At 37.4% G+C, this 26,492-nt stretch overlaps 1 protein-coding gene across 4 annotated transcripts in view; it reads left to right on the top strand.

Annotated features, from left to right (window-relative positions):
* Positions 1-26,492, top strand: part of GMDS (GDP-mannose 4,6-dehydratase) — a 640,362-nt gene that overhangs the window by 308,424 nt on the left and 305,446 nt on the right. For all 4 annotated transcript variants that reach the window (XM_047858179.1, XM_047858177.1, XM_047858176.1 and 1 more), the window contains one exon: positions 24,491-24,618. In XM_047858179.1, coding sequence (XP_047714135.1) covers positions 24,491-24,618 — 128 coding nt within the window. The remainder of the gene's footprint in view (positions 1-24,490; positions 24,619-26,492) is intronic.

The following is a 26,492-nucleotide window of genomic DNA, read 5'->3' on the forward strand; positions in this document are numbered from 1 at the left end:
GACTGGGATCTTCTTTTTCTTTACCTATCACTTTTATTTTGCAGTAAATCCTTCATGGAGCTTTAGCAAGCATTTACCTAAACACAGGAGAAAAAAAAGAAAGAAAAGAAAACTTCTGATTTAATAAGTAGCTCCATGTGAAACCATTTAGGCCTTAAGTGTTCTGGTCTTCTATAGGTCAAACGCCAGTCAGGGAAACCCAGAGAACAGAATTGTTATTGCAGGGCTCTCCTAATCATTTTGGGCTGAATTCTTACTTTCGTGACCCACTGGTCTGCAGAACCACATCAAAGGTAGGACCTTGACGACCTTCCTTCCACCTCCAAAATAAATGAGCATATTTATCTTTTGTTGTAAGTTATAACAAGAACAAAGCTTTCCTTTGGGAATAAGCAATAGAGTCCATGTTCTGTCTTTGATATAAGACAATAACAAAAATGGGTTCAAGATAATTTTTCAATGCATAGGATTATAGTAATATTAGTGTGAGATGTTCACTTTATTTGGGAATTTTCCTTTAAAATTATTTGAATTCATAGATAATTTTAGTACTTTAGGGATAATAGAATTCAGGATATCAATTAAATAACTTATTTTTATAACTAGAACTTATTTTTATTTATTTCAACAGGCAGAAGCATTCATTTGTGTGTGTGTGTGTGTAAATAAAACAGTATTTTTAAAAATTACAAAGTTATTATTTGCCTGAGTAGCAATTTAGGTCATATAGAACTATCAAGAAACAAGCAAACCAATATCTAACAACCCAGTATTTTATTTGTATTTCTGTCTGTTGAAGCTACCTTGTGGTTCTTTTAGATGGGCATCATAGCCTCAATGTATTGAAAGAAAATTTGGCCGCCCATTGCAACATCAGCAGATGAAGTAATCTCATGCTAGAGTTCAGCAGAGCATTAATGTGTTTTACACAATGCCATTTTGTCTGTGTGTAAATGGTTAGACTGTTGGCAACTCACCTTGGACCCACCTGATTTTAGGTGGCCTTTCTGGTTAGGCACAAAGTGACATCATCTGGCTTACTATTACATTTGTAGACTGTGATACTTCACAGATGACATCTGCACTTGGAGATCACAGAGCTGTCTGCTGATATTATTCACTGTGGGGAGATGAGGTGTAATTGCTTAAACATGAAAGACTTTTGAAGCAATAGTTGTTCTAATTGAGGTGGTTGTTACCACTAAATAAAGTCAAGTCCTTCTCACCTACTGAGGTGAGACTTCTGAGACTGTTGAATTGATTTTTTTAATGTTTTGTCATTTCTGTGACGTTTACATTTGAAACCAAATGAACAACTGTCTGATCTCACATAGTGCAACTCCCACAGTATAAGCAGGCAGTGTACACAGTGGTTAAGAGTGCATTAAGCCACTCAGAGCCAGGCCTGGATGGAGTCAGCTTGGCTGCACTACTTTTTCAGACCTCAGTTTCCTCTTCTGTATTGCTAATGTGCCTGCCTAATAAGTGCACTGCGAGGGTCAATGAGGCAATATATGTTACCTACCTATGGGTCCAGTGTAAAGATAAAATAGGAGAGCATATGTGAAAAAGATTAATATAGTACCTGGTGGATTTTGAACATGTGTGTATTTCTTTTTCCTTCTTTATTTCCCTCTTACTGTATTTTCAGCACTGAACCTAAAGTATTTCTTTTTTCCTCCCCTTCTGAGGTAAGACTGTGTTGGAGCCAAACCAATTTGTGGGGTTCTAGTGGCTATTGGCATAAGACTAAGACAGTGAGAAATATAAATCCTGCAGGGCCTGCCAATTAGAGATGGTTTTGAACCACAAACAAAGTATATTACTGATGTTTACAGATGAGTTAGAGTAGTCAATTTATTTGCATGAATTGCAAAAAGAAAAAAAGAATGTAGTATTGGAGAATTGCTGTAATCACAGGAAGGCCATTTTCAAGTGAGATTCAGGCAGTTAAACCAGTGAACCTTTAAATTAGGGAAATCAAAAAAAGATGATGGATATGGAAGGAGTATGGTAAACATCAAACACGTATGAAAGACCCTTGGGAAAATTAATGAAACCTTCTAGTATTTTTTTAAATGATTCAGATATTTTTATTAATGTCCTTGTGAGAGTGCTACATGAAATACAAAGTGCTGTTTTGTCAAAAAAAATTATAAACAAGAATTTTTTTTTTTTTTACTTTTTGGCTATACTTGGAAAAAACACATCAGTACAATTATAATTTAAATTTCATTAATTATAAGATAAATTACAATTCTTTTCAGAATAGCATTTTCCCTCAAATTCAGTTTGGATCAAAGCTTTCTTTTTCACTATTAATTATGAATTTTGTTTTCCCTTTTAATTGGTTCAGGCTCAGGTGAGGATACAGAAGTATTCAACTGCTTCAAGCCAGGTTCTATCACTTAGTAAATGAGCAACTTTTGGCAAGTTTCTCAGTCTTTCTGAGCCTCAGTTTTCTCATCTGTAAAATGGGATAATATTAGTCTTCACTTATGGGGCATCTGGTTGACTCAGACAGTTAAGTGTCTGACTTCAGCTTAGGTCATGATTTCATGGTTCATGGGTTTAAGCCCCATGTGAGGTTCTGTGCTGACAGCTCAGTTTATGACTTTGTGCCCCATGCCAGGCTCACTGCTGTCAGCACAGAGCCTGCTTCAGATCCTGTTTCCCTCTTTCTCTGCCTCTCCCCTGCTCATGCTTTCTCTTGCAAAAATAAAAATGTAAATAATGTAAATAAAGTTATTAGCACATTATTATTATTACCACTACTACTAGTAATGTTGCATCTGGAGGAGGGTCAATTTGTACCACCTCACAATCTAAAATGTAGGAATAACAAAAAGGAAATTAATGAAGGGATAGACAACTTGTCTTTCCTGAGCAAGTATGGAAGTTAAGCTTTCAGAGCTTGGTAACTGGTAAGTAAGGTAGACAAGATGTGATAAAGTAATATACAGAGTATTGAACATGAAGTATTGGTAAGAATAAGTTCGGAACTTCTGTTGTTTATGGAATGTTTAATTCCCAGAGTTCATTTGAAGACTGAACTTGGAGCAGAAAAGATTTTTCTAGATAAAGGGTTTAAAATCTTACTTTCCTATGCTCACTTTTGCAGAAGAAAACTTGTGCTATAAGAAAAAACTGGTTGCAGGGATACCTGAGTGGCCCAGTTGGTTAAGCATCCGACTTTGGCTCAGGTCATGATCTTGCAGTTTGTGAGTTCCAGCCCCGCATCGGGCTCTGTGCTGACAGCTCAGAGCCTGGAGCCTGCTTCGGATTCTGTGTCTCCCCCTCTCTCTGCCCCTCCCATTCTCATGCTCTGTCTCTCTCTGTCTCTCAATAATATAATAAAACCTTAAAAGAAAAAAAAGGAAAAAAAAGAAAATACTAGTTGCAAAGAAAGAGAAAGATCAGAGAAGAGCCACATAGCACTCTAGATCCACAGTAAGCATTCTAGAAGCTCAGTGGAGGAACTGAAGCCTTGCATAAAAACCAGCTGATAATGACTCAGTGCTTAAAGACAGCATTCGGCCAGTGCATAAACCAATACTAAAACAGAATGATAAACTTGTGGGAACAAACCCAGCTGGACAGACTAGCCTGGAAGGGGCACAACAAAGAGAATCTGCCCAGAACAGAGCAGTTCCTTAGGTCAAGATCATTGTGTGTGTGTGTGTGTGTGTGTGTGTGTGTGTGTGTGTGTATGTGTGTGTGTTGGGGGATGAGGAGGCATTGGACATTTTTACCAGAACCACTGACTATCTTTTATAGTTTGTTAAGTACTTATAAATACATTTGTAATAAGTATAATCTAAATTTAGCCTGGACTAAGATTAAGAGTGGGATTGGCAACCCCTTAAAGCTGAGTCACTTAACTAGGTATGAGAAAGGAGATATGATGCAATGAGAAGGCAGCATCGCTTTTTTTTTTTTTTTTTTTTTTTTTTTTTTGGTAATGAGGAATTTTGTGACACTAGAGACTTAGGGATGCCAGGAATACTCCTTTGGGGCTCAGATTATGAACTGAGACCATGAGGTAGGAAGGGGGCATCTCCGTCACTTCCATGTAAAGCCCAGTTCATTGAGGGAGAACATTTCCCTGTGGACCCTCAGGACCTGTGCAGCTCTGAATTCTCAGAGGATCAGGAACCCATGTGGCAACTCAAGTTCTCATGGAGGGTGCAGGTGATTGTGGTTTCTCCCTAAATTAATTTAATGCCAGGAGGGTGAGAACTTTAGATAACTGGTTTTGAGAATGTTTAAAATATCCCAGCAACTTCTAGAATTGTTGGAGATTCTGCAGGTAGGGGTACTGACTCAGCAAAAGTTGAACCCTAATGCTACTCTTACCCTCCTTTATAGTTCTAGACTCATGGAATCCTGGGGGGCATGCAGTTACCAAAACAAACTTAATAAATTATTGGATCTTATTAGAGTTTGGGCTCAACCATTCTCAATGAATCCTTTTGCCATCTTCATACAGTCCTGGTTTGATGAATGCTTTTCAGTTATTGTTATATAGACATTCCTGGTCTGGACAGACCCTAATGATGAGTAAAGTAAAAATTCCTGGAGTGAGCAAAATTTATGTTCAATAAGGCTAATTTCTGCCAGAATAGGCAGGTCATTATAATAAAACTTTTTAAATATCTAGCATGTTTAAGATTTCTTAAAAGGTGCTAAAGCAGGATGCACATGAGAATAAGTAGCCCATAATGGGATGCAATTAAGGAAGTGAAAATACAATCTGATCACAAAGAAACACTTCCTGGCCATGAAAAAGGTAGGTATGCAGCATAATTTTGTCAATGGAATAGGGGAAGCCCCAGTGCCCACAAGATGTTAAAGAAGTCTGGGTTGAAGTACACAGGAAATGTCTCAACCCTGGCCCAGGTGCCTCTTAAAATCCTAACAATGAATTTGTACAAAAGGAGCAAAATTTCTTTTTAAGGAAGAGGAAGGAGTTTCTCAGAGGAGCACTGATTAATTTTATTAGAGGCAGACAAAACGAGTATTGTTAAGAACCTTAGTACTAATATATACCCATGTGGACAGCCATAGGACTGTACACTCTCAGAAGCCTATGATAACTATTTAATCTGAGGTGCTAGACATTTAGGAATGTTTTCTTAACCTGCAAACAAAGGGAAATATTCCTTATAGGGAGCAGGGGAATGAAATTATTTTTAAAAAATGAATGTAATCTGTTGTTCTACACCCAGCACTATAATGAAAATTCATACCATATATGAAAAAAAATGACATGTGTACCTCTCTTTAACAGAGAAATCGAACTTTGTAAACATAGCTGAATTTCACTATGTCAATTAAATTTTGTGGTCATGAAAATGAAATTGCTATTCTAGAATAGACTTGGGGGTAGGGATTTCAGGAGTTGCGTGCTCCCCATGGGCTAGCTTTAGAATATGGCACCTCTGTCAGGAGGAAAGGCTCCTGGGGGTGGTTAATGTTCACTTTGAAGCCTTAATTAGCATCCACAGTGGCTGCCCTGCCACACACTCCTTTCCTCCAGCTGATGGGATGAACACGCCCTGTGGCCACTTCCTTCAAGGTCTTTGACACTAGCTTGATGTTTTTTGCATATTCCTTTTTTCCTTGGTTCGATTCTAAGTGTGTCTAAGATCAGAATTTTTAAGCACAAATCATTCTTGAGAAGTATGGAGGGCTCCTGAGCTAATAGCTTGCATTTTTAAGAAGTTTTAACTTTTGAAACTATTAGTGATATTAATGATGATGATGGTAACAGCAGTTAACACATAGCCCTTACCATGCACACAGTGCTGTGTTTTTCACATTTCTTTTATTTTTTTTTTCAATGTTTATTTATTTTTGGGACAGAGAGAGACAGAGCATGAACGGGAGAGGGGCAGAGAGAGAGGGAGACACAGAATCGGAAAGAGGCTCCAGGCTCTGAGCCATCAGCCCAGAGCCTGACGCGGGGCTCGAACTCACGGACCGCGAGATCGTGACCTGGCTGAAGTCGGACGCTTAACCGACTGCGCCACCCAGGCGCCCCTCACATTTCTTTTAACTTCATAGTAAAGCTATGGTTATATCCATTTTATAATGGTTATATCCATTTTATAGGTGAGGAGACAGAAGTTTGGAGAGATTAAATTACTTTCCCATAGTAAGTGAAGTGTCCAAGATTTGAACCCAGGCAGCCTGACTCCAGAACCCCTACAATTATCCATTACATTATGCTGACTTCTAAGATGGCCTGTCTCTTAAGCCGTGCTTCATTTCCCAAATGAGCTTTATTCTAATCACATCAACTCCTTTTTTGACCCTCAAATTTTTCCTCAAGAGTTTTATTCCTATTTGACATTTTTGTTTCTTCTTGACTTTCCTGGTTTTCCTTATTTAGTTTTGCTAAACACTAAATTTAATTAGTGAAAATACAAAATGATGAAGCAAGATGTGGAAGCAAATTATTTTTCCTGAATTTTGTCCTGTAGTTTACATAGAAACTGGGGCAATATGAGACTAAGCTATCTTGAAACCGAGTGTATTAACTTTCAAAAACTATGTTGCATGGTTTTTAGTTTATAGAGACTATTAGGGAATCAATTATACTGATGAATGATAGCTACCCTCACTGTTTAGAATTCTTAATATTGTTTATACACTGTCAAATAATTTTTAAATTTGCTTTTTCACTGATGGCAACAATCTTTGTTTTTACAACCTGATGTGAAGAATATTGGGTTTTGCAGCTCACAGACATTCCTTTCATGAAAATCAAACAGGGGCCTCAAGAGCAGTTGTGCAGACTCAAAAATTCAAGGCAAGACTCCCTGGACAAAAAAAAATAATAATAATAATTGTGTAACAGTTTATTTCCTTGCATATTATGGTTTAGGGTCAGCATGTCTTAAAATGTGTTCTATAACACCGATTATTAGGTTCTCCAAAGAAGCAGAAAAAATATGAGATATCTATACCTATATGAGATGTACTGTAAGGAATTGGCTCATGATTATGGAAGCTGAGAAGTCCCATTATCTGATGTCAGCAAGTTGGAGATCCAGATATAGTTCCAGTCTTAAGTCCAAAGGCCCTGGAATGGGGACTCACACTTGCAGTGTAAGGAGGAGAAGGCAGGGGAAGACAGATGCCTCAGCTCAAGCCCTCCTACAGAGAGGAGGAGTTCTCCTTTTATCCACCTTTTTGTTCTGTTCAGGCCTCTGAGGGCCTGAATGAGGCCCACCAACGTTAAAGAGGGCAGTGTGCTTTGCTCAGGCTATAGATTCAATCAAATGCTAATCTTATGGGAACACCCTCACAGACATACCCAGAAATAATGTTTAGCCAGATATGTAGGTACCCCTTGGCCTGGTCAAGTTGACTCAAAATTAATCATCGTACTGACTGAATGCTTTTTTTTTTTTAATCATTACCTAAATTTTCAGAAAAAGGAATTTATTCTTCATTCTCTATGATAATTCAGAAATAGTTTCTGTCTCTGCTCTGGTGTGCCTTAGATATACTACTGTCATTTGTGTGACCATCAGACTCCCTGGGCCTTCAGCTGAGAACCCCAAATAGATCAGGAATATCAAGAAAGCATAGATAGTAGTAGCAGAGAGGGACTATGGAACAAATAAGAAAGTCATACTTTCCCCTCCTTGTGTTTTTCATTCCTTAGTATTACATATTTATTCCATGTCAACAATTAAGGTGGCATTTATTGACTGGTAACCAATACTTACAACTCATCCTTTATTTCTGATTACTCTTGCCTTTGGAGTCTGACCCTTCTTGAAAAATATTTCATAAACTGAAGTCCAAACCACATATCAGCAACAGTTATTACAGAAGAAGAAATATTAGTTGCTTTCCTTGGGTGAAAAACTATCATTTGTACTCATTTGTTTTTGGGGTACTGCATATCTTTATTTTTCTGTGATATAAGAGAATAACAGAAACAAAGTCATGACTACCAAGTAAGATTATTGTGTAAGGAGACACAATTGCTTCATTTTATAGATATTTGTCTTATCCTCCATTTTCTATCAGATGAAAATTTGAATCAAAGCCCTTTTGAAAATTTTCTTACTTTGCAGTCTTTACACTGGAATGGCTATATGCCAATACTGTTTTTTTTTTTAATTTTTTTTTCAACGTTTATTTATTTTGGGGACAGAGAGAGACAGAGCATGAACGGGGGAGGGGCAGAGAGAGAGGGAGACACAGAATCGGAAACAGGCTCCAGGCTCCGAGCCATCAGCCCAGAGCCCGACGCGGGGCTCGAACTCACGGACCGCGAGATCGTGACCTGGCTGAAGTCGGACGCTTAACCGACTGCGCCACCCAGGCGCCCCAATACTGTTTTTTTAAGGTTACTTTGAACAAGAAATTTGTATGAACGGGCTCTGCTTTACTTCTCAAATTTCACTACAATTTTGAGTCAAGATGGAAGCCAAAGAAGAAACTGAATCCAAGAGGGTCAGTGTGAGCAATGTCAAATAGAAGTACGAGCATTGTCCTGTGAAATAGCTCTGTATGTCAATTCTGAAATACAGCAAACATAATATAGAATGATGTCAGATAAGGCATTTTAATGTCAATAAGTCATTTTGTAAAAATGAGTTGATTTCAAAAATATATATATCTCTATATTATTCCCATGCTTTTCATTCTTGTATACATTGCATATATTCTCTCAGAACAAAGTTTGATTGTTCTGCATCAATCCCTTACCTCTCCCCACTCCCTACCTCTTACTGTAGATTGAAGTAAGAGTAGTCTACAGAGGTCCTGAAAAATATGGATGGTGAGAAGAAATTATGACTACAATGTGTCAGAAGAGAGATAAGCTGCCTGGTATGACAGATAATTTCTTCATCATTGACTGCTATCTGTAATGTTATCTTTATGCTTACTGGTATACATGTCCCTGTAAAACAAACATACTAGTTTAAGTATTTAATCATTCCCAAGAATCTAGAATTGTGGCAAAAGAAATAGAAGAACTAAGTTCATGATGTACTGTATTTACCAATGAAAAGATACCCTATTCCTTAAACTGTTGAATACTCCTACTTCTTTCCTGTTCAGAAAAAGTTTATTAAATACCTATCATGTGATAAGGCCTATACTAGACTCTGGTGAAAGAGATGAAGAACATAATGCTTGTGTTTAAAAAGCTCACGGTGGGGGCACCTGGGTGGCTCAGTCGGTTAAGCGTTCAACTTTGTCTTGGGTCATGATCTTGCGGTTTGTGGGTTCAAGCCCTGCAACAGGCTCTGTGCTAACAGCTCAGAACCTGGAGCCTGCTTCGGATTCAGTGTCTCCCTCTCTTTCTGCCCCTCCTCCCACCTCTCTCTAAAAAAAATAAACATTTAAAAAAATTAGAAAAAATAAAAATCGCACAGTGGAGATAAGTAAACTAAAAATTACAATGAAGTGTAATAAAAGCAGGTGGACATATGCAAGGGGTGATTGAAGAGTATGGAGGAGGGACAGCTCACCTATTGGTGAGGGGAGGACTCAGGAAATCCTTTCATCAAGGTGATACTTGAAGTATGACAATTCAGGAGCAAAATGTGGATAAAGATGTTTCTCACAGAGGAGGCATATGCAGAGAAAAAGAAGGGACCTAGGCTTGCTGAGGAACCTGTACAGTTGGATGCTGCTGGAGAGAATTGTGGGGTAGGAAAGGGGCAGGTGGAGAAGCTAGAAGGTGACAGATGACAGATCACACAGAGATATCGTTACCACTGAAGAAAGAGGGGGTTGTGATCAGATTTTCATTTAGGAACTGTAAGTTTTTAAAACAGACTTCTCTCAAAGCAAGAAGAGCATCTGGTAGGAGGGCTAAATGAAATCTTTCACTGAGTTGGACTTGTGCATCTGTGGGGAATCTAGGTTTAGAAATGTCAAAACTCACACTAGGCTTGAGCGAAATAATTAGAGTTAGATGGCAGGTTGGGTGTATATTACCCAACTGAGGGAATGACAGAGATGTATCTGGCCTGACCTTAGTGACAATTGGAACCAGAAGTCATATATCTTCAGGGTGCTCTCTCTTTGTCTCTTGTCTCCATTTTTCTTTGTCTTGGTTTTGTCTTTTTAAACCACTTTCTTCTATGAAACCAGAACTAGGGTCACTACCAGCTTTAGTCTCACTATGCTCCCTCAACTCTATTTAGAAAAGGCCAAGGGAAAGAGTCTAATTGGCCTGCCATGATGGGGTGCCTGTCCCTCAACCAGTCACTGTAGCTGTGGTTCTTTGGGTCAGCGTGGGTTCGGTTCATGCTTTTGAATAAGTCAGTGCAGTCAGAAAGGCAGAGTCAGTCCACTGCCATTAGGACCAGGCAAAGAAGGAAGGAACACAAAAATGTCCTTCAGGGGCATCTACAAATTAGGCAGCCATCACTATCATGGTCTACTAGAGGCTTGATTTGGAAGTTCTGTAGGAATGTCAGAGAAGTAGAAGCAGTAGGAGTTAGGCAGTTGACTGGCAGATGTGAATGAGAAAGAGTCAAAGGGGATTCCCAAGTAGCTGGGTAGATAGCCCATTCATCAAGCAGTGACATCTAAAAAATCATGTCAGCTGAGGTAAAGGAGACATGAGTGAGATAAAGGTTATATCCCCTGAGGTGAGTAGGAGAAAAGCCGGATGGAAACTTGCAGATCACATAAAATGATTACCAGCCAGGCAGCAGGAGCTTAGCTTGAGTTGGAGAGCATAATTAGAATAGGTGTGTTCTCCCACAGCACTCAGGCGACAACATAGGAGGAAAGACATTGATATTGATATGAGGTTTTGCAGAGTATGTGAAGTGGAACAGCCAGGAGAGCAAAGGAATTAAGGGTATCAGCAAGAAAATGGTCAAAGTGATGGCTCCTTATATGAAAAAGAAGGAAATAAAGACTAAGGAATCTGCATGAACAAGAGACTGGGAGTTCTGTATGCTTGGAGAACTGGTATAATGCTGCTGTGAGGATGGACATTGTGGACAGGAGGATAAATCATATAGCAGAGGGAAGTGTTTGTTTAAGATTTGAGAGGGAAATAGAAACCCTCAGAGGGAACATCTGCACATTTTTAAATCTGAATTTTTGTTCTTTCTACCCTCTCTCCTATGCCCATGGATGGGCTGTCTGGAGAACTCAACATTCGTCCACTAGGCCCTGTTTGTAATCACCAACCCAAAGGTGTGACACCAGCAATTTTCACCTCTCTCCTGGATCATTTCTATTTCTCCCTCATCACTAGATCTCTCCCTTCAAATGTTACTTTTTCTCCCATCTTGAAATAAAATTTTCTCAGTCTCTCCTCCATTCTGTCTTTAACCCTCTCACCCATCAGATTTCTGACTACATTCCTCTGAGGCTCTCTGATCAGGGTCGCCAGTCACCTTGAGTCTGCCATACCCATTGGTCATTTTTCCATCTGTCCCCTGTCTTCCTCCCTGACCTACAGTCGTGGTGATTAACAACCTCCTGGGCACGCGCTTTCCAGACTTTCCGGATTCTTCCCTGCTCTTGTTTTCCTTCAGCCTCACTGCTTCCTCCTCATCTGTTTGACCTCTAAATGTTGTAGTGTCAGTGGATTCGGTTCTTGGACCATTTCTGTTTTCTTGCTCACTTCCCTCTCTTGGTGGTCTCAGCCGGTTTCAGGACTTGAAATACCATCCACACATCAATGGTTCCCAAATGTGTGCTTTCACCTAGACCCTCCTCAGGAGGCCAGACTCATATATTCACTTTGACTTTAGATGAAGACTCACCCTGTCTCATCATGATTTAAATATTTCATGTTTATTAGTTCTCTGATAGTTTCATCAGTGTATCAAATGAATGGAGAGACTTAAAATAACACAGTGTATCTGTGGGTAAGTTTAGCGTTTATATATAAATTTGTTTTAATTTTGTGGGATTTTGTCTTTGTCAGGATTCGTTTGTTTGACTAAGGCAGTGATTCTCAAGGAGGGGGGCAGTTTGTTTCCCCAGGGGACATTTGGCAATGTCTGGAGACATTTTTGGTTGCCACTGCTGAGAAGGGGGTGCTACTAGCATCTCTTGGGTAACAGCCAGGAATGCTGCTAAACACTCTGCAATGTACAGGTCAGCCCCAAATGTCAATAGTGCTAAAGCTGAGAAACCCTGAAAATGAAGATTTGTGAATTTGAATCATCTTAATCTCGGTAGAAAAGGCATTGAACATTTGATGCAAAGAGCAAAGTAGCTTGAATCTTTCTCTTTAAACATGTATTTATGAATAATTGCCAAAAGGTGGTAGCTATCCTCGACAAATGCACATTGTGAATGGTCCTCTTGTAAGCCTGAGATTCCTTTAAGCATGCCTGTTGGATTTTGAGTACCTGCAGTTAAATAGTGTTGCTCTTGGCAGGACTTGGTGAGCAAATGAGGTATGAGCTCTCTGATCTCTGCAGTCTGCTCAGTCAGCCATGACCTTCCCAGTGTCTCTTCTTTCTACACCCTGTCTGCAGCGAGCCACGGCCCAGGCAGTTCCCAGTGGGGTGGCCAGAGACTACCACAGGGGGGGAATGCAGGGCCCCAGGGCGGAGGTTCATGAGGGGTTCAGGATAAATTGGAATGATTTCTGTTTTGCAATGAATAGCATCCAAACGGGCTTTGTACTTTATCTAACTCCAAAAAATCTTTAAATCTACAGCTTTTGGATGAAGTACTGGGCAATGAAATAAAACTTTTCTTAGAGAAATTGTGGTTACTTCACATACTATTTGGATGCTGACAGGGATATATTTTGCAGTATTTATATGTATGTCTTCAGCATACATATTTGTATATACATGTGCACATACTAACAATGAAAATTGCCACACAATCACAGCTACTTTGCTTCTTGGGAGTTAGACAGTATAATGGCAGGGCCAGAATGAAGCAGTTTTATTTAATGTGGTAAGCAGAATTATCTCTCATAGGAATTACTGTATCTCCCTCAATGTTTCTTCCCTTAGTTCTATTTGATCATCATAAAATGTCCATTGTTGTATTTTGTATGTTATAAAAACAAAAATAAAAACAAAACCTCTGTTTTGTACAGAGGGTAGTACATTGTGGTAAAGATGGTGATTTAACAGATGATCTAATTCTTTAATTGCAATAAGTATGCTGCTATTCATGTCTGAAAGTTTAATGCTGATAATGTACGATATACGTTATAAATTTTGTCAGTTCTTCTTTTCCTTAAAATTTTGGTTTAGAAGATATTTGACTATAAATATTATTGGTATATTTTACGGTATTATAGTAAAAAGTTTAACAAGGCATATGTGCATATACATACTCACACATACATTGATGTAAGGATTAGATATAAGAACAAAGCCAGGAAATTAGGAATTTGGCTTTAGTTCTATATCTGAGCTGCCTCCTGTGTGTTGGTGCTGGAATGATCTCACAGCAGGTCTTAATCATCTGTTCTCACAGGAAGTGAGGCCCAGTGTAAAGGGGAAGAACCACAAGACAAGACGATATTCTAGTTCAGAATTTCATAAGGAAATAAAAAGCATATTTGCCTGTTGTGTGAAAAAGATTATTAAAAGTAATCATATTTGAGCCAAAGACATACATACATACATATTGAACAGGCATACTCCGTTTAAAAGAAAACATAAAAATAAATTTTTTCTGAATGTCTAGTATGAAAATAAAAATAAATATGTGTTGGGTGGAACAGTTAATTGCTTTGCATCCAGCTATACAGAGCAAATAATTTCTTTTAATATCTTTATTTCTCTAAATCTGTCTTCATCTTCCTGACAATCGCCTCCCAACTGTAGGTGGGGACCACTAGGGACCCCAAAGTGATATCCAGTCCTGTTTACCTAGTTTTAATAGACCTTTAGGTAATGTCCAGCCTCTTTAATTAGAAGGCTCAGTTTTGGCCTTAGCAACAAACTAGAAGAGCAGAACCTTATTAACGTGGGCACAGTGGAAGGGGATGAAAGGTTGCAGAGGTTAGCATCTCCTGACTTCCATCAGAAACAAACATAGACCCTCTCAGGAGGAAACAGTCATTCTCAGACATGTCCTCTGGTTTCCAGCAGATTAAGATTACTAAGTATGAACTCTGAGTGTCATCAAATGCACAAGGAAACAAGCTACCATCAGTCATATTCAGCAGGAGAAAAACAAGAAATTAGTCCCCCCAAGAACTTTAAATAGTGGCATTATCAAATTCAGAATATAAAATTACTAAGATATCTCTAGGTAAATAAATTGATAAATCATAAAAAATAAATAAGCAGCAACAGAATATAGAACTGCCCGGGCAGATTTGAAAAAGAACCAAAGAGAACTTTAGACATAAAAACAAAAATAATTATGGAAACAAAGAATTATATGGCTGACTTTAAAATATTAGACTGCTGAAGGAAAATTAAATGGATCTCAGGAAATTACCCGGAACATTGCAGAGAAGGATAAAGAGGTGAAAATTATTAAAATAAATAAATAAACAAAGAAATAAATAAAAGAAGGTGGAGAAGAAAGGAAAGAGGAAGAAGAGGAAGAAAGAAATTAAGATTTTGGAAGGCAAAATAAGAATGTCTAACATTCCTTCCCAGAAGCAAATTGTAAGAGAAAAGAAAACAGAATAGTGATGAAGAGGCAATATTAGAAGAGATGGTTACTGAGAGATTTCCAGACCTGCTGTAAGAGACACTGTTAAGTGTTGTGTGCATCATGCAGAAAACGTATCTAGACACATTGAATTGAAATTCTGGGATACCAGAGGCAAAGAGAGAATCTTTAATGGGAGGAAGAAAGATGACCTACTAAGGAATAATAGAATGACCTCACACTTACCATAGCAAAAAATGGAAACCAGAATACAATGGAATAATACCTTTAGCATGCTCAAAGAAAATAGTTTGCACCCTGCAGTTGTGAAATTAGCAAAATTATCTTTCAAATATGAGCCAATTTCTCTACATTAAAGGAATTTCAAAAGGATACATTTTCAAAAGAAAGGAAATTATGCCAGAAGGAAGATTCAAGAAGGAATGATGAAAAGGGAAATTGGTAAATATGGGAATATGCATGGCATTTCCAGTCCAAAATTATAAATAGATGTGTATTCTTTGAAGGAGAGACTCTGGGAGCTACTCAGATTAACTGAGGCAAACTTCAGAGTTACAATAGAGAAGAAACTTATTTTATCACCTTTAAATTAATCTTTTGCAACCAGATACTGTTTGTTGTGCTCATGAAAGATACATCATTCTCTTAAGATGTTATTAAAATAATATAACAGTGCTTGATTTATGTTTTATCATTTTCTCAAATATTCTAATCTGTGATCCTTATAGTGGATTGAGTGATCCCAAAAAGATCTGCCTACTTCTTAATTCCAGAAACTTGTGAATGTGATCTTATTTGGAAAAAGGGTCTTTACAGATATAATTAAATGAAGAATCTTGAGACGAGGAGATCATCCTGAATTGCCAGGGTAGACTTTAAATTCAATGACAAGTGTTCTTATAAGAAACAGAAGAGGCAAAGACATAGATGTACAGGAGGGGATGGTGTAAAGATGGAGGAAGAGATTGGAGTGATGTAGCCAGAAGCCAAGAATCAAGAATGCCTGGAACCAGAAAGAGGCAAAGGAAGGTTTATCCCCTAGACTTCCCAGAAGGAACTTGGCCCTGTTCAATTTCAGACTTGTATTTCCAAAACTGTGAAAGAATAAATTTCAGTTGTTTTAAGCCCCCTAGTTTGTACTAATTTGTTATGGCAGCCACAGGAAAGTCATACAGTCCCTAAAGGTTAAACTTATACTTTTCTCAAACAAAATAAAATGAAACAAACAAACAAAAACCAAATTCAATTAAAAATGTAATTGTCTGCTGTATTACAGTTTTGAAGCCAGTTTCTCTAGGCATGCCATCTTCTTCCCTTGTTTGTCTTTGAGATGGCATCTGGCTATCTGGGACACAGATGTGGCTTATTTGACTTGGTGTTGACAAGGAGGCAACTGGAATCCTCAGGCCCACATGGTACACTCGGCACACTGCTGATCTCAGCTGCAGAGCTGCTGATACAAGCCATTCCCTTGCCTAATGGCCAGGGAGGCGGCAGGCTTGGCTCTTTTTTGGTGTCTGCTGCTTATAAAATTCAGGGGCTTCTCTTTCCATAGGCTCCTGGAGTGAGTTAGCCTCACCCCATCCTTCATTGGCGTGGTGGACCCACTACATGTAAGATGTAGTCCATATCCTACGGGTTTTACCTCCAAGCCTCAACTACAGAGCATCCTCCCTCACCGCCTCCAGCCCACTCAGGGCTGCAGGGCAGGCCTGTTGGCTCTCACACCACTGCCCATGCCCTGTAAGAGAGCCTCATAATACTGCTTCATGTATCTTGATGCAGCTATCCCAGGTCAGTCTGGGTGGCATCCTAAGGAGATCTCTCCAGAGTCTCCAGCATGAAGTAGGTTGAAGTCTCCTCCTCTTGATGATTTCTTCAATATAATTTACTTGTTATCCCACAGAAGCTAGGTTAGAACATTGCCTCTGCTGGTGTCCTCCACTGCCCGGGGTGGCCTGGGCACCCCCTACCTGCTACCTCTTTTTGTCCTTTTTACAAGAACCACAGGCCACATGCCTGCCCATCAGAATGTGTGAGAAACTTTGGGTTGTGACCACTCTTGGTTTTTGATACATTAAACTTATTTAGAAAATTACTTTTCCATGACCTTATTTTCAAACTTACTGTCTTGTTACGGAATCCTATTTTGAATTATAGGGATGAATATTAACTCTTTCTTTTTGACTATTTGATACAGTTCTGTTCTTTCTCCAGACTTGGGCTAACTGTGGAAAAGGTCACATAAAGACAAATGTGGAATAAAAAGATTTTACTATTTTAAAAGATTTATCACAGTAAAAATATCCAAGACAATAAACATTTATAGCTAATAGAAGTACTTTACAATGATATAGAGTTATACAGCCTTTAAACTAAGTATCTTACTAGGTCCTTAGAGTGGATTATTATCCCATTTTATAGATAAAGCAACTGAAAAGTTAAAATGCTTATTTAAGGTAATGGCACTTATAAAGGGAACAGAACTACTAATAACTCATATAGTATATAACCCTACTTCCAGTGTTACACTTCCAAGGCCATGTCCTTTGCCTCAGCTTGGACATTAAAGCTAAAGCCTATTTCTAGGTCCTGAGGTGGTATTCCAGTCATGTTCTTAGCCCAGAGACCTTAGTGTCCACCCAGACATGTGCTTTGGAGCTTTCCCTTCACTTGAGTACTTTTTTGAGACTCAGCTTTGAATTTAAATTAATAATACTAATGCTTTATCCAGCATATCTTGGTGTTTTTTAATGTGGCAGTTTTTCTTATATGCAACATTGCCAAAACAGAAATTCTTTTCTTTTCATTCTATCTGTGCTAGAACTCATGATCTCAGACTTAGAACTAAGATTTGGACTAAAATTCATCTTAATTTTTTTTCTTATGGATATACATTTATGTGACCACTCTTTTTTTCTATGTTAATGAGTTTACATTGACAAAGTAACATTCAGTGGTTTAAGAAATGTTTATTAGTGCTTTCATTGTGTGAGTCTGTACATTTGACTTTGACTATTTACCTCTATTCTCAACTTTAGATTTTCAAAATCAGAGAATTAAGAGACTTTGTCATAAAAGATGTAAGAAATATGAACTTTCATTCATGCTTAGTTATAGATACCACTAACATTGTAATGTAATAATTATCATAATAGCTAACATTTATTGAGAACTTGCTAATCATATTACCTTGATTTTCTCACTTAAACATCAAATCTACATGGTAAGTATTGTTATTATCCTTGTTTTACAAATGAGGACATGATGATACTAATTCCTTACATTTCCGTAATGATTTATGTTCTACAGTGTTGTTGCAGATACAGGAACATTTGACATGGCACATATCACTATATTGATAGTTTACAGAACAGACTGTAACTTCAGAGCCTTAAATGGTTTGTGCAACACCACATAGCCAGTAGCTATCAGAGCTGGCCTTTGGTCAGTTCATTGGGCTAACTTTTCATTTCTTGACACTAAGGTCTTCTAGTTAAGGGTCTTAGAAATCAAGTGTACATTTAAAATAATTACGAGAGGTCCACTATCCACGTGTTATAATGCACAATCACTTAAATAATCTCATCTGAGGAAGGATACCTCCTGCATTGCACTGTGGCTTAGTGAAATCAGCACAGGTGGGAAAGCAAGCCAGACAGGCTTGGATCAGGCTTACCTGCTTGTCCTGACTGTTGGGCAGTTTTGCTCAGCCTCTCTGCCTGTCTTTCTCCACCTGCACACTTGGGATGGTTTGTCAAAGTGGCCTCTAAGGTCTCATTCTAATATATAATTATTTTTATAGTTCTCTCCCAAAAACAGCAGGTGATAAGGAATAAAAATGAAGAGAGCAAATTTAAAAAACAATAATTTTAAGCCTCTCCAAAAACTAATTAGTGAAGCATATGATAACAACAATGTTTAAAATTAATCTGAAAATGAAATTAAAGAAAACAATTCCATTTACAATAATGTCAAAGGAACAAATTTAACAAAATGAAAGCAAAACTTATTTTCTGGAAACTTCAAAACATCGCTGAAAGAAATTTCAAAAGGCCTAAGTAAATAGAAAGACATCCTGTGTTCATAAATTGGAAGACATGATATGGTTAAGATGACAGTATTCTTTCTTCATATTGTCCTGCAGATTCAACACAATCCCTATCAAAATCTCCAGTGGCTTTTTTTTTTTTTTTGCAGAAATTAACCAGCTGAACATAAAATTCACAAAGAAATTCAAGGGACTAAGAATAAGTAAAACAATGTTTAAAAAAAAAACAAAGTCAGAAAACTCACACTTACTGATTTTAAAACTTACCATAAATCTAAAGTAATTAAGAATGTGGGATACTGTCATGAGGATAGATACGTAGATCAATGGAAAAGAATTGAAAGTCGGAAATAAACTCACACATTTACAATTAATTGATTTTTCACATAAGGTGCCAGGATAATACAAAGGAGGAAAAAATAACCTTTCCAATAGATGGGGCCAGGACAGCTGTATATCCACATACAAATGAATGGAGTTGAACCCTTTTCATCACACCATACACTAAAATTAACTGAAAAATTAATCAGAGGCCTAAATGTAAAAACAAAGTCTGTAAAAATTTACTTTAAAAAATACGAGAAAATCTTTATGATCTTGGGTTAGGCAAAGTCTTCTTGGATATGACACCTAAAGCTCGTATTACTCCAAAATAGACAAATTGGGCTTCATCAAAATTAAAAACAAAAAACAAACAAACAAAAACTTTTGCACTTCAAAGGACACCATTAAGAAAGTGAAAAGAGAAGCTATAGAATGTGAGAAAGTATTTGGAAATTATATATCTAATAAAGGACTTGGATCCAGAATATGTAAAAAAAACCTCTTACAACTCAATATTTTAAAAACACAACCAACACAATTAAACAATGGACAAAGGATCTGAATAGACATTTCTCCAAAGAAGGTATACAGATGGCCAATAGCATGTAAAAATACAGATGCCCAATCTCATTAGTCATCAGAGAAATGCAAATCAAAACCATGCTGAGATAACACTCAGTATTCACTAGGAAGACTATTACCGGAAAAGATAAACCGTAACAAGTGTTGGGAAGGATGTGGAGAAATGAGAACCCAGTTCACTGCTGGTGGGAATATAAAATGGCAGATACTTTGGAGAACAGTTTGACATTTCCTCAGTAGGTTAAATGTAGAGTTGCCCTGTAACCTAGTAATTCCACCTGTAGGTATATACCCAAGAGAAATGAAAACATGATGTCGGTACAAAAACTTCTACATAAGTGTTCATAAGCATTCGTCACAATCACCGAAAGATTGAAACAACCCAATGTGTACCTTCTGACTGATGAATGAATAATGTGGTATATCCACATAATAAAATATTATTTGGCCATAAAGAAAGAATGAAGTACTGATTTATGCTGTAACATAGATGAACCTTGAAAATGTTCTGCTAAAATGAAGCCAGTCACAAAAGACCAAAAATTAGTCTGTTTATATATGAAGTGTTCAGAATAAGCAAATCTGTAGTGACAGCAGATAAGCGGTTACTTAGGGCAAGAGGCCTTTGGGGAAAATGAGAAGTGACTGCCTAAGTGTTTTTTGGGGGTGCTAAAATGTTCTGAAATGTTAGTAATGGTGGCTGTATACTTTGTAAATGTATTAAAAGTCATTCAATAATACACTTTAAATGAATGGGTTATATAGTATGTGAATTATATCTCAAGAAAGCTGTTATAAAGAATAACATTAAGAAATTAATATTTGAAACTATCCCATTTACAATTGCACCAAGAACCATAAAATACCTAGGAATAAACCTAACCAAAGATGTAAAAGATCATTATGATGAAAATTATAGAAAGGTTATGAAGGAAATAGAAGACACAAAGAAATGGAAAAACATTCCATGCTCATGGATTGGAAGAATAAATATTATTAAAATGTCAATACTACCCAAAGCTATCTATACATTCAATGCAATCCCAATCAGAATTGCACCGGCATTCTTCTCAAAGCTAGAACAAACAATCCTAAAATTTGTATGGAACCACAAAAGACCCCAAATAGTCAAAGTTATATTGAAGAAGAAAACCAAAGTGGGAGGCATCACAATCCCAGACTTTAGCCTGTATTACAAAGCTTTAATCATCAAGACAGTATGGTACTGGCATAAAAACAGACACATAGACCAATGGAATAGAATAGAGACACCAGAATTGGACCCAAAAATGTATGGCCAACTGATCTTTGACAAAACAGGAAAAGAATATCCAAGGGAAGAAAGTCTCTTTAGCAAATGGTGCTGGGAGAACTGGACAGCAACATGCAGAAGAATGAAACTAGACCACTTCCTTATACCATACACAAAAGTAAACTCAAAATGGATGAAAAGCCTAAATGTGAGACAGGAAACCATCAAAACCTTAGAGGAGAAAGCAGTCAACAACCTTTTTGACCTCAGTCACAGCAATTTCTTACTCAACACATCTCCAAAGGCAAGGGAATTAAAAGCAAAAAGGAACTATTGGGACCTCATCAAGATAAAACGTTTCTGCACTTCAAAGGAAACAATCAACAAAATTAAAAGGCAACCAACAGAATGGGAAAAGATATATGCAAATGACATATCGGATAAAGGGTTAGTATCCAAAATTTATAAAGAACTTACTAAACTCAACACCGGAAAAGCAAATAATCCTGTGAAGAAATGGGCAGAAGACATGAATAGACACTTTTCCAGAAAAGACATCCAGATGGCCAACAGACACATGAAACGATGCTCAACATCACTCATCATCATGGAAATACAAATCAAAACTGCAGAGATACCACCTCACACTGGTCAGAGTGGCTAAAATGAACAAATCAGGAAACCTCAGTTGCTGGCGAGGATGTGGAGAAACGGGAACCCTCTTGCACTGTTGGTGGGAATGCAAACTGGTGCAGCTGCTCTGGAAAACAGTGTGGAGATTCCTCAAAAAATTAAAAATGGAACTATCCTATGACCCAACAATAGCAGTACTAGGAATTTACCCAAGGGATACAGGAATGCTAATGCATCGGGGCACATGTACCCTAATGTTTAAAGCAGCACTTTAAACAATAGCCAAATCATGGAGAGAGCCTAAATGTCCATCAACTGATGAATGGATAAAGAAGATGGGGTTTATATACACAATAGAATACTACTTGGCAATGAGAAAGAATGAAATCATGCCATTTGCAATAACATGAGTGGGACTGGAAGGTATTATGGCGACTGAAATAAGTCAGTCAGAGGAGGACAGATATCATATGTTTTCACTCATATGTGAAACTTGAGAAACTTAACAGAAGACCATGGGGGAAGGCAGGGGGAAAAATAGATACAAACAGAGAGAGAGGAAGGCAAACCACAAGAAATCTTAAATACAGAGAACAAACTGAAGGTGATGGGGATGGGAGAGAGGAAAAATGGGTGGTGGGCATTGAGCAGGGCACTCCACAGTTGGGATGTGCACTGGGTGTTGTATGTAAGCCAGTTTAACAATAAATCATATTAAAAAATTACATTTTGAGAACTACATATTCAAATAAACTTGACCATTATCCAAGACAACTTTTGGATGCAGATAAGGAAGGTTCCACATCTCCTAGCAAGACATTCTGTCCCATCAAGGAGGGAACCTGGGCTTTATAATTTTACAGTCACTGATGTAAATCTGTTTTAAAATGGTCAGTTTGCATAGGTTCTTTGAATCTCAGCTTCTTCACCTACAAAAGGGGTAATGACAGTTCTTAGTTCTCGGGTTTCTCTGAAAACTAAATGAGTTTTTTCATCTAAAGAGCTCAGTGCGGTGCTAAAAGTAATAGCCATTGTTAGAGGTCTTGAGGTTATGATCATTGCAGGCTTGTGATAAGGATTTAAACACAGGCCTGCTGGAAACCCCTGCACTGCCTTTGCATGTGCCTGGAGCACTGTCCTTGTCTCACAGCTAATTAGTTGCTTCATGACCTCATGAGGAGACTCCATGCAGGCTGCTTCTCTGGTGGGTGTTTCCTGACCACATCCAGCTACTGAGTTACCAGATTTGACTGTTTCTGTTCTTGCAAATCTGTCAACTCACTTCTGGCAGCACTGATTTGTCTATCTTACCCTCTCTCTACTACTTGAGAGTAGCTGCTACTGCATCACTCCCAAGTTCCCCAGCTCAGTGCTTAGTGCTTGATAGGTACCCAGTTAATACTATTTGAAAGAATAAATAGGGAAGGACAGGACCTAGATACATTGAACATGGTCACATGCTTCCATTTGACCCCTAAACATTTGCTTACTAGTAAAGAGAATAATCTGAACTATTTTTTCTTGGGAACTTTATTTAGTGATATGGCATCACTAGTTTATCTAGTATATTTGTAACGATAGTATAGTCCTGATATTAAAATAAAAAGGCAGACATCAAGAAATCTACATTTAATTATAAATTTAATTTTATTTGTTATAAGTCAGTGGAGAATAAATGATTGCTAATGGGTAGCAGATTGAGAAGGATTGCACCTATTTAATATTTCTTCATTTTGAAAGTCTGGTTTTTGAAGGAGCTCTGTTTTATAAACTGCCATGGAAAGTTGAAACTTTGGATTTATTAATGTACTCTATGAGCTGCTAAGAAAAACTGAAAATTTAGATTTCCATAGAAATCCCATTGTCATCTTTAATGATGGCATTGGTATAAATGCATATACCAAATTTTTGTAGTCAGTGATCTAGTATATGTTGGCACTTGCCCTGGGCCATGTTCTTGCCAAAATTTAGTAAACCTATTTAGAAAAATTCCCCTTATCACTGTGCCAGTTTCTCTAGAAACCAAAAGCTTTCATCATAACTAACCTCCCTGCTTAATCTGCAAAAGAACAAAGCTAAAGTTATTGAAATGTGATAAATTATGATAGTAATCTATCTAAACTGTATGAAGCCATCATTGACTTTATGTGTATTATTACCTTGAGAATTTGGTGCTTCGTGCTAACCTTACCTAGAAACAGAGCCATGGGTAAAATCATCTCCAAAGTGTCTTTTATTTTGTCCTTCTCTATAATCTTTTAAAAAGTAGAACCTTTCATTAAGACCAGAGAACATAAAACAATTTCAGTTCTTTCTTCAATTTATGGCACCTTTCCTCCAATCATTTCAAAATATTTATGCAGAATTCAGGAGCCCATTTCTGTAGATAGCACTTAAGTGAATTTGGAAGGTGGCATTTCAGTAAGTATAGTAGAGAGAAACTTTTGAGTTGGAACTGTGTCATAATTTTAACTGGATAGGTTTGCAAGTTTCCAAAGAAGAATGATCACCACTTATTGGCAACCCAAATACATTTCTTGTTTGTTTCCTGTAACTGGTTAAAGCCTGTGAGCTACTCCTCTCCCTTTCCCCATGAGCTCCAAAATAGCTTTATTAATAGGAACATACGCTGTTTATGTTCTTAAAAAAAATCAGGGTGGTCTTAGATGTCTGTCTTCCATTCTGGCATTTCCCTTTGTACAACCCTTTTGAATTTTCTGTTTAAAAACTGGCATTCCAATAGCTTTTCTTTGGCCTAATGCCTGGGTCACATATTGCAGCAGCAAATTAGGAATGTTAAGACGTCCCCAAAAGAAAAATGTTTGTTATGAAAGTAGAGCTGATGTGACACATAGAATTAGAGCTTCTTAACTTATCTAAATGACAGTTAGTGATCATTTTCTTTCATTCTTATTTTAAAGGAGGGGGAATGGGGGAGAATGAAAGAAATGCCTAGAGGCTGAGATTGGATTTGGTTCACCAAACTGTTAAATGTCAAATGTACTATCTGATAATACATACATCCTTTTATCTCTTTTTAGGAGCTAATTTTGTTACTAGAAAAATTAGCCGGTCAGTGGCTAAGATTTACCTTGGACAACTGGAATGTTTCAGCCTGGGAAATCTGGATGCCAAGCGAGATTGGGGCCATGCCAAGGACTATGTAGAGGTAGGAACTGACTCATTATGTTCTTAAAAATACCTGTATTAGTTGGTGTTTTCAATGCCAGGCCTCTGGTAGAAAAGCATGACCTAGAAGAAGTGGTAGCATATAAAATTTTGCTAATGCAGATATATTTACACTCACACTGCTTTCATTTTAAGGCTCCATGGTTCCATTTTACATGTAGATGACACTGAATGTTACTTGAATATGGAAACCTTTCACAATTGTTCTTTCCATCATTAAAATGAAGGTGTCAGTCAGTTGTTCCGAGGATGGTTGAAAAATGTTTGAGTAGTATTCTTTCCTTCCTAAAGCCTCTATCTCCTCACTTTGTGCACCTTCTCCCTCCTGCCTACTCAAAAGTCACATAACTGTGAAAAAAATTTTAGGTACACAGGTACAGTTCTCAGAGTTTCAGGAAATGTTCCCTAATTTCAGTTTGTATAATCTAAGACTTTCAGGTTTACATTATTCTACTAAAGTACTCTAAGAGTGAAATTCTTGCGGAGGTTTTGGTTTCTGCTGCTTGAGTGTCTGGTTATTACCCTACATACTTCTCAATGTGTGACTTTACACACCAATGAATTTTGTTCATTAAATAGAGATAGAGTTGTTAATAATGATAATATTGCATAATACTGGATATAGTTGAAGGGAAATTCAAGTTCTCACTCTTGGGATTTATCTGCACATTAAATTCTGGTCTGGATTAGATGTGTTACATGTGTAAGTAGTGTGACTTTTCTTTAAGCAAATGGTTATATTTTACCTTTCCCTGATCAGTACCCTTTTAAATATACATGGCTCTTTCTGTGGCCAGACATGAAGGAGCATGTTGGTGACATTGTCTTTTTCCCTGGAGTCTGTTTGTCCTTGTTTAGGTGCTTACAGATTTCCTGTGCTCAGGAGACTATTTCTGTCCTTAATGATTCCTCTCTGGGAAACCGGATCTGGCTTCCTTGTTCATTGATGCGATTCAAAAAGAAACTTGAACGTTTACGAAAGAAAGCAAACAAGTAGTTTACTTGCTAACACAGAGGTTAGTTTCAGGTGTTATTATTTTTGTTCATAACAATTAAAAATGGGTACTTGTACACCTAATACTGATTTATATTATGGATGAAGAACAGCTTTGATTTTAAATTTTGAACAGCATAACATTTAGATAATTTCGGTATGTTCTTTGAAGCTGTCATTACAAAGAGGCATTTTATGACAATAGACATTAGATATATTCTAAGAACATTTCATTAAAAAATATATAAGCCCACCTTTTCAGAAATTTAAGAAGTAGGAGAAAGGAGATGTTAATAATAGAAGCTGAAACTCTGTTTTGTCTAATCTATATGGTCTTACCTACTTAAAAATATGTGGCAAGGTTCAAAAAATGAATTTTTTTTCAAAACTATCATTCTAGCTTTCTGCATATGCTTACAGCAGTAGATAGCTGTATAGTTATCTTTCTTTATCCAAATTCTTGTTCTCCAAATTCAGAACCAAATAGATCAAATTTCATTCTATTTAACTTTATTTTTTTGCACCGGGGTAAAAAATGAAGTTTGTGCTAGAACTCAGAAATAGATTTTGATAGAGAAACAGTATACCAAATCTTAATAATGCTTATTAACATTTATGTTTATTTTTCTCTTTGTATTTCTATATTTTCCATATATTTGAAATGAATATAAACTTTTCAATCAGAAAAAAAATTTAATGACATTTTAAAAATAAGCCAAAAAGTGTTTTAGAAACTCATGACACTGTTAAATACATAAGTAATGAGTAAGTCTTTTGTGAGCTCAGTGGATCTGGAAGAAGGACCCTGGTATCATGTCATTCCCCAAATGCCAAGGCTAGCACTGGTCCTGGGTGTAGCT

Source organism: Prionailurus viverrinus, chromosome B2 (genome assembly GCF_022837055.1).
Source record: "Prionailurus viverrinus isolate Anna chromosome B2, UM_Priviv_1.0, whole genome shotgun sequence".
NCBI classification, from domain to species: domain Eukaryota; kingdom Metazoa; phylum Chordata; class Mammalia; order Carnivora; family Felidae; genus Prionailurus; species Prionailurus viverrinus.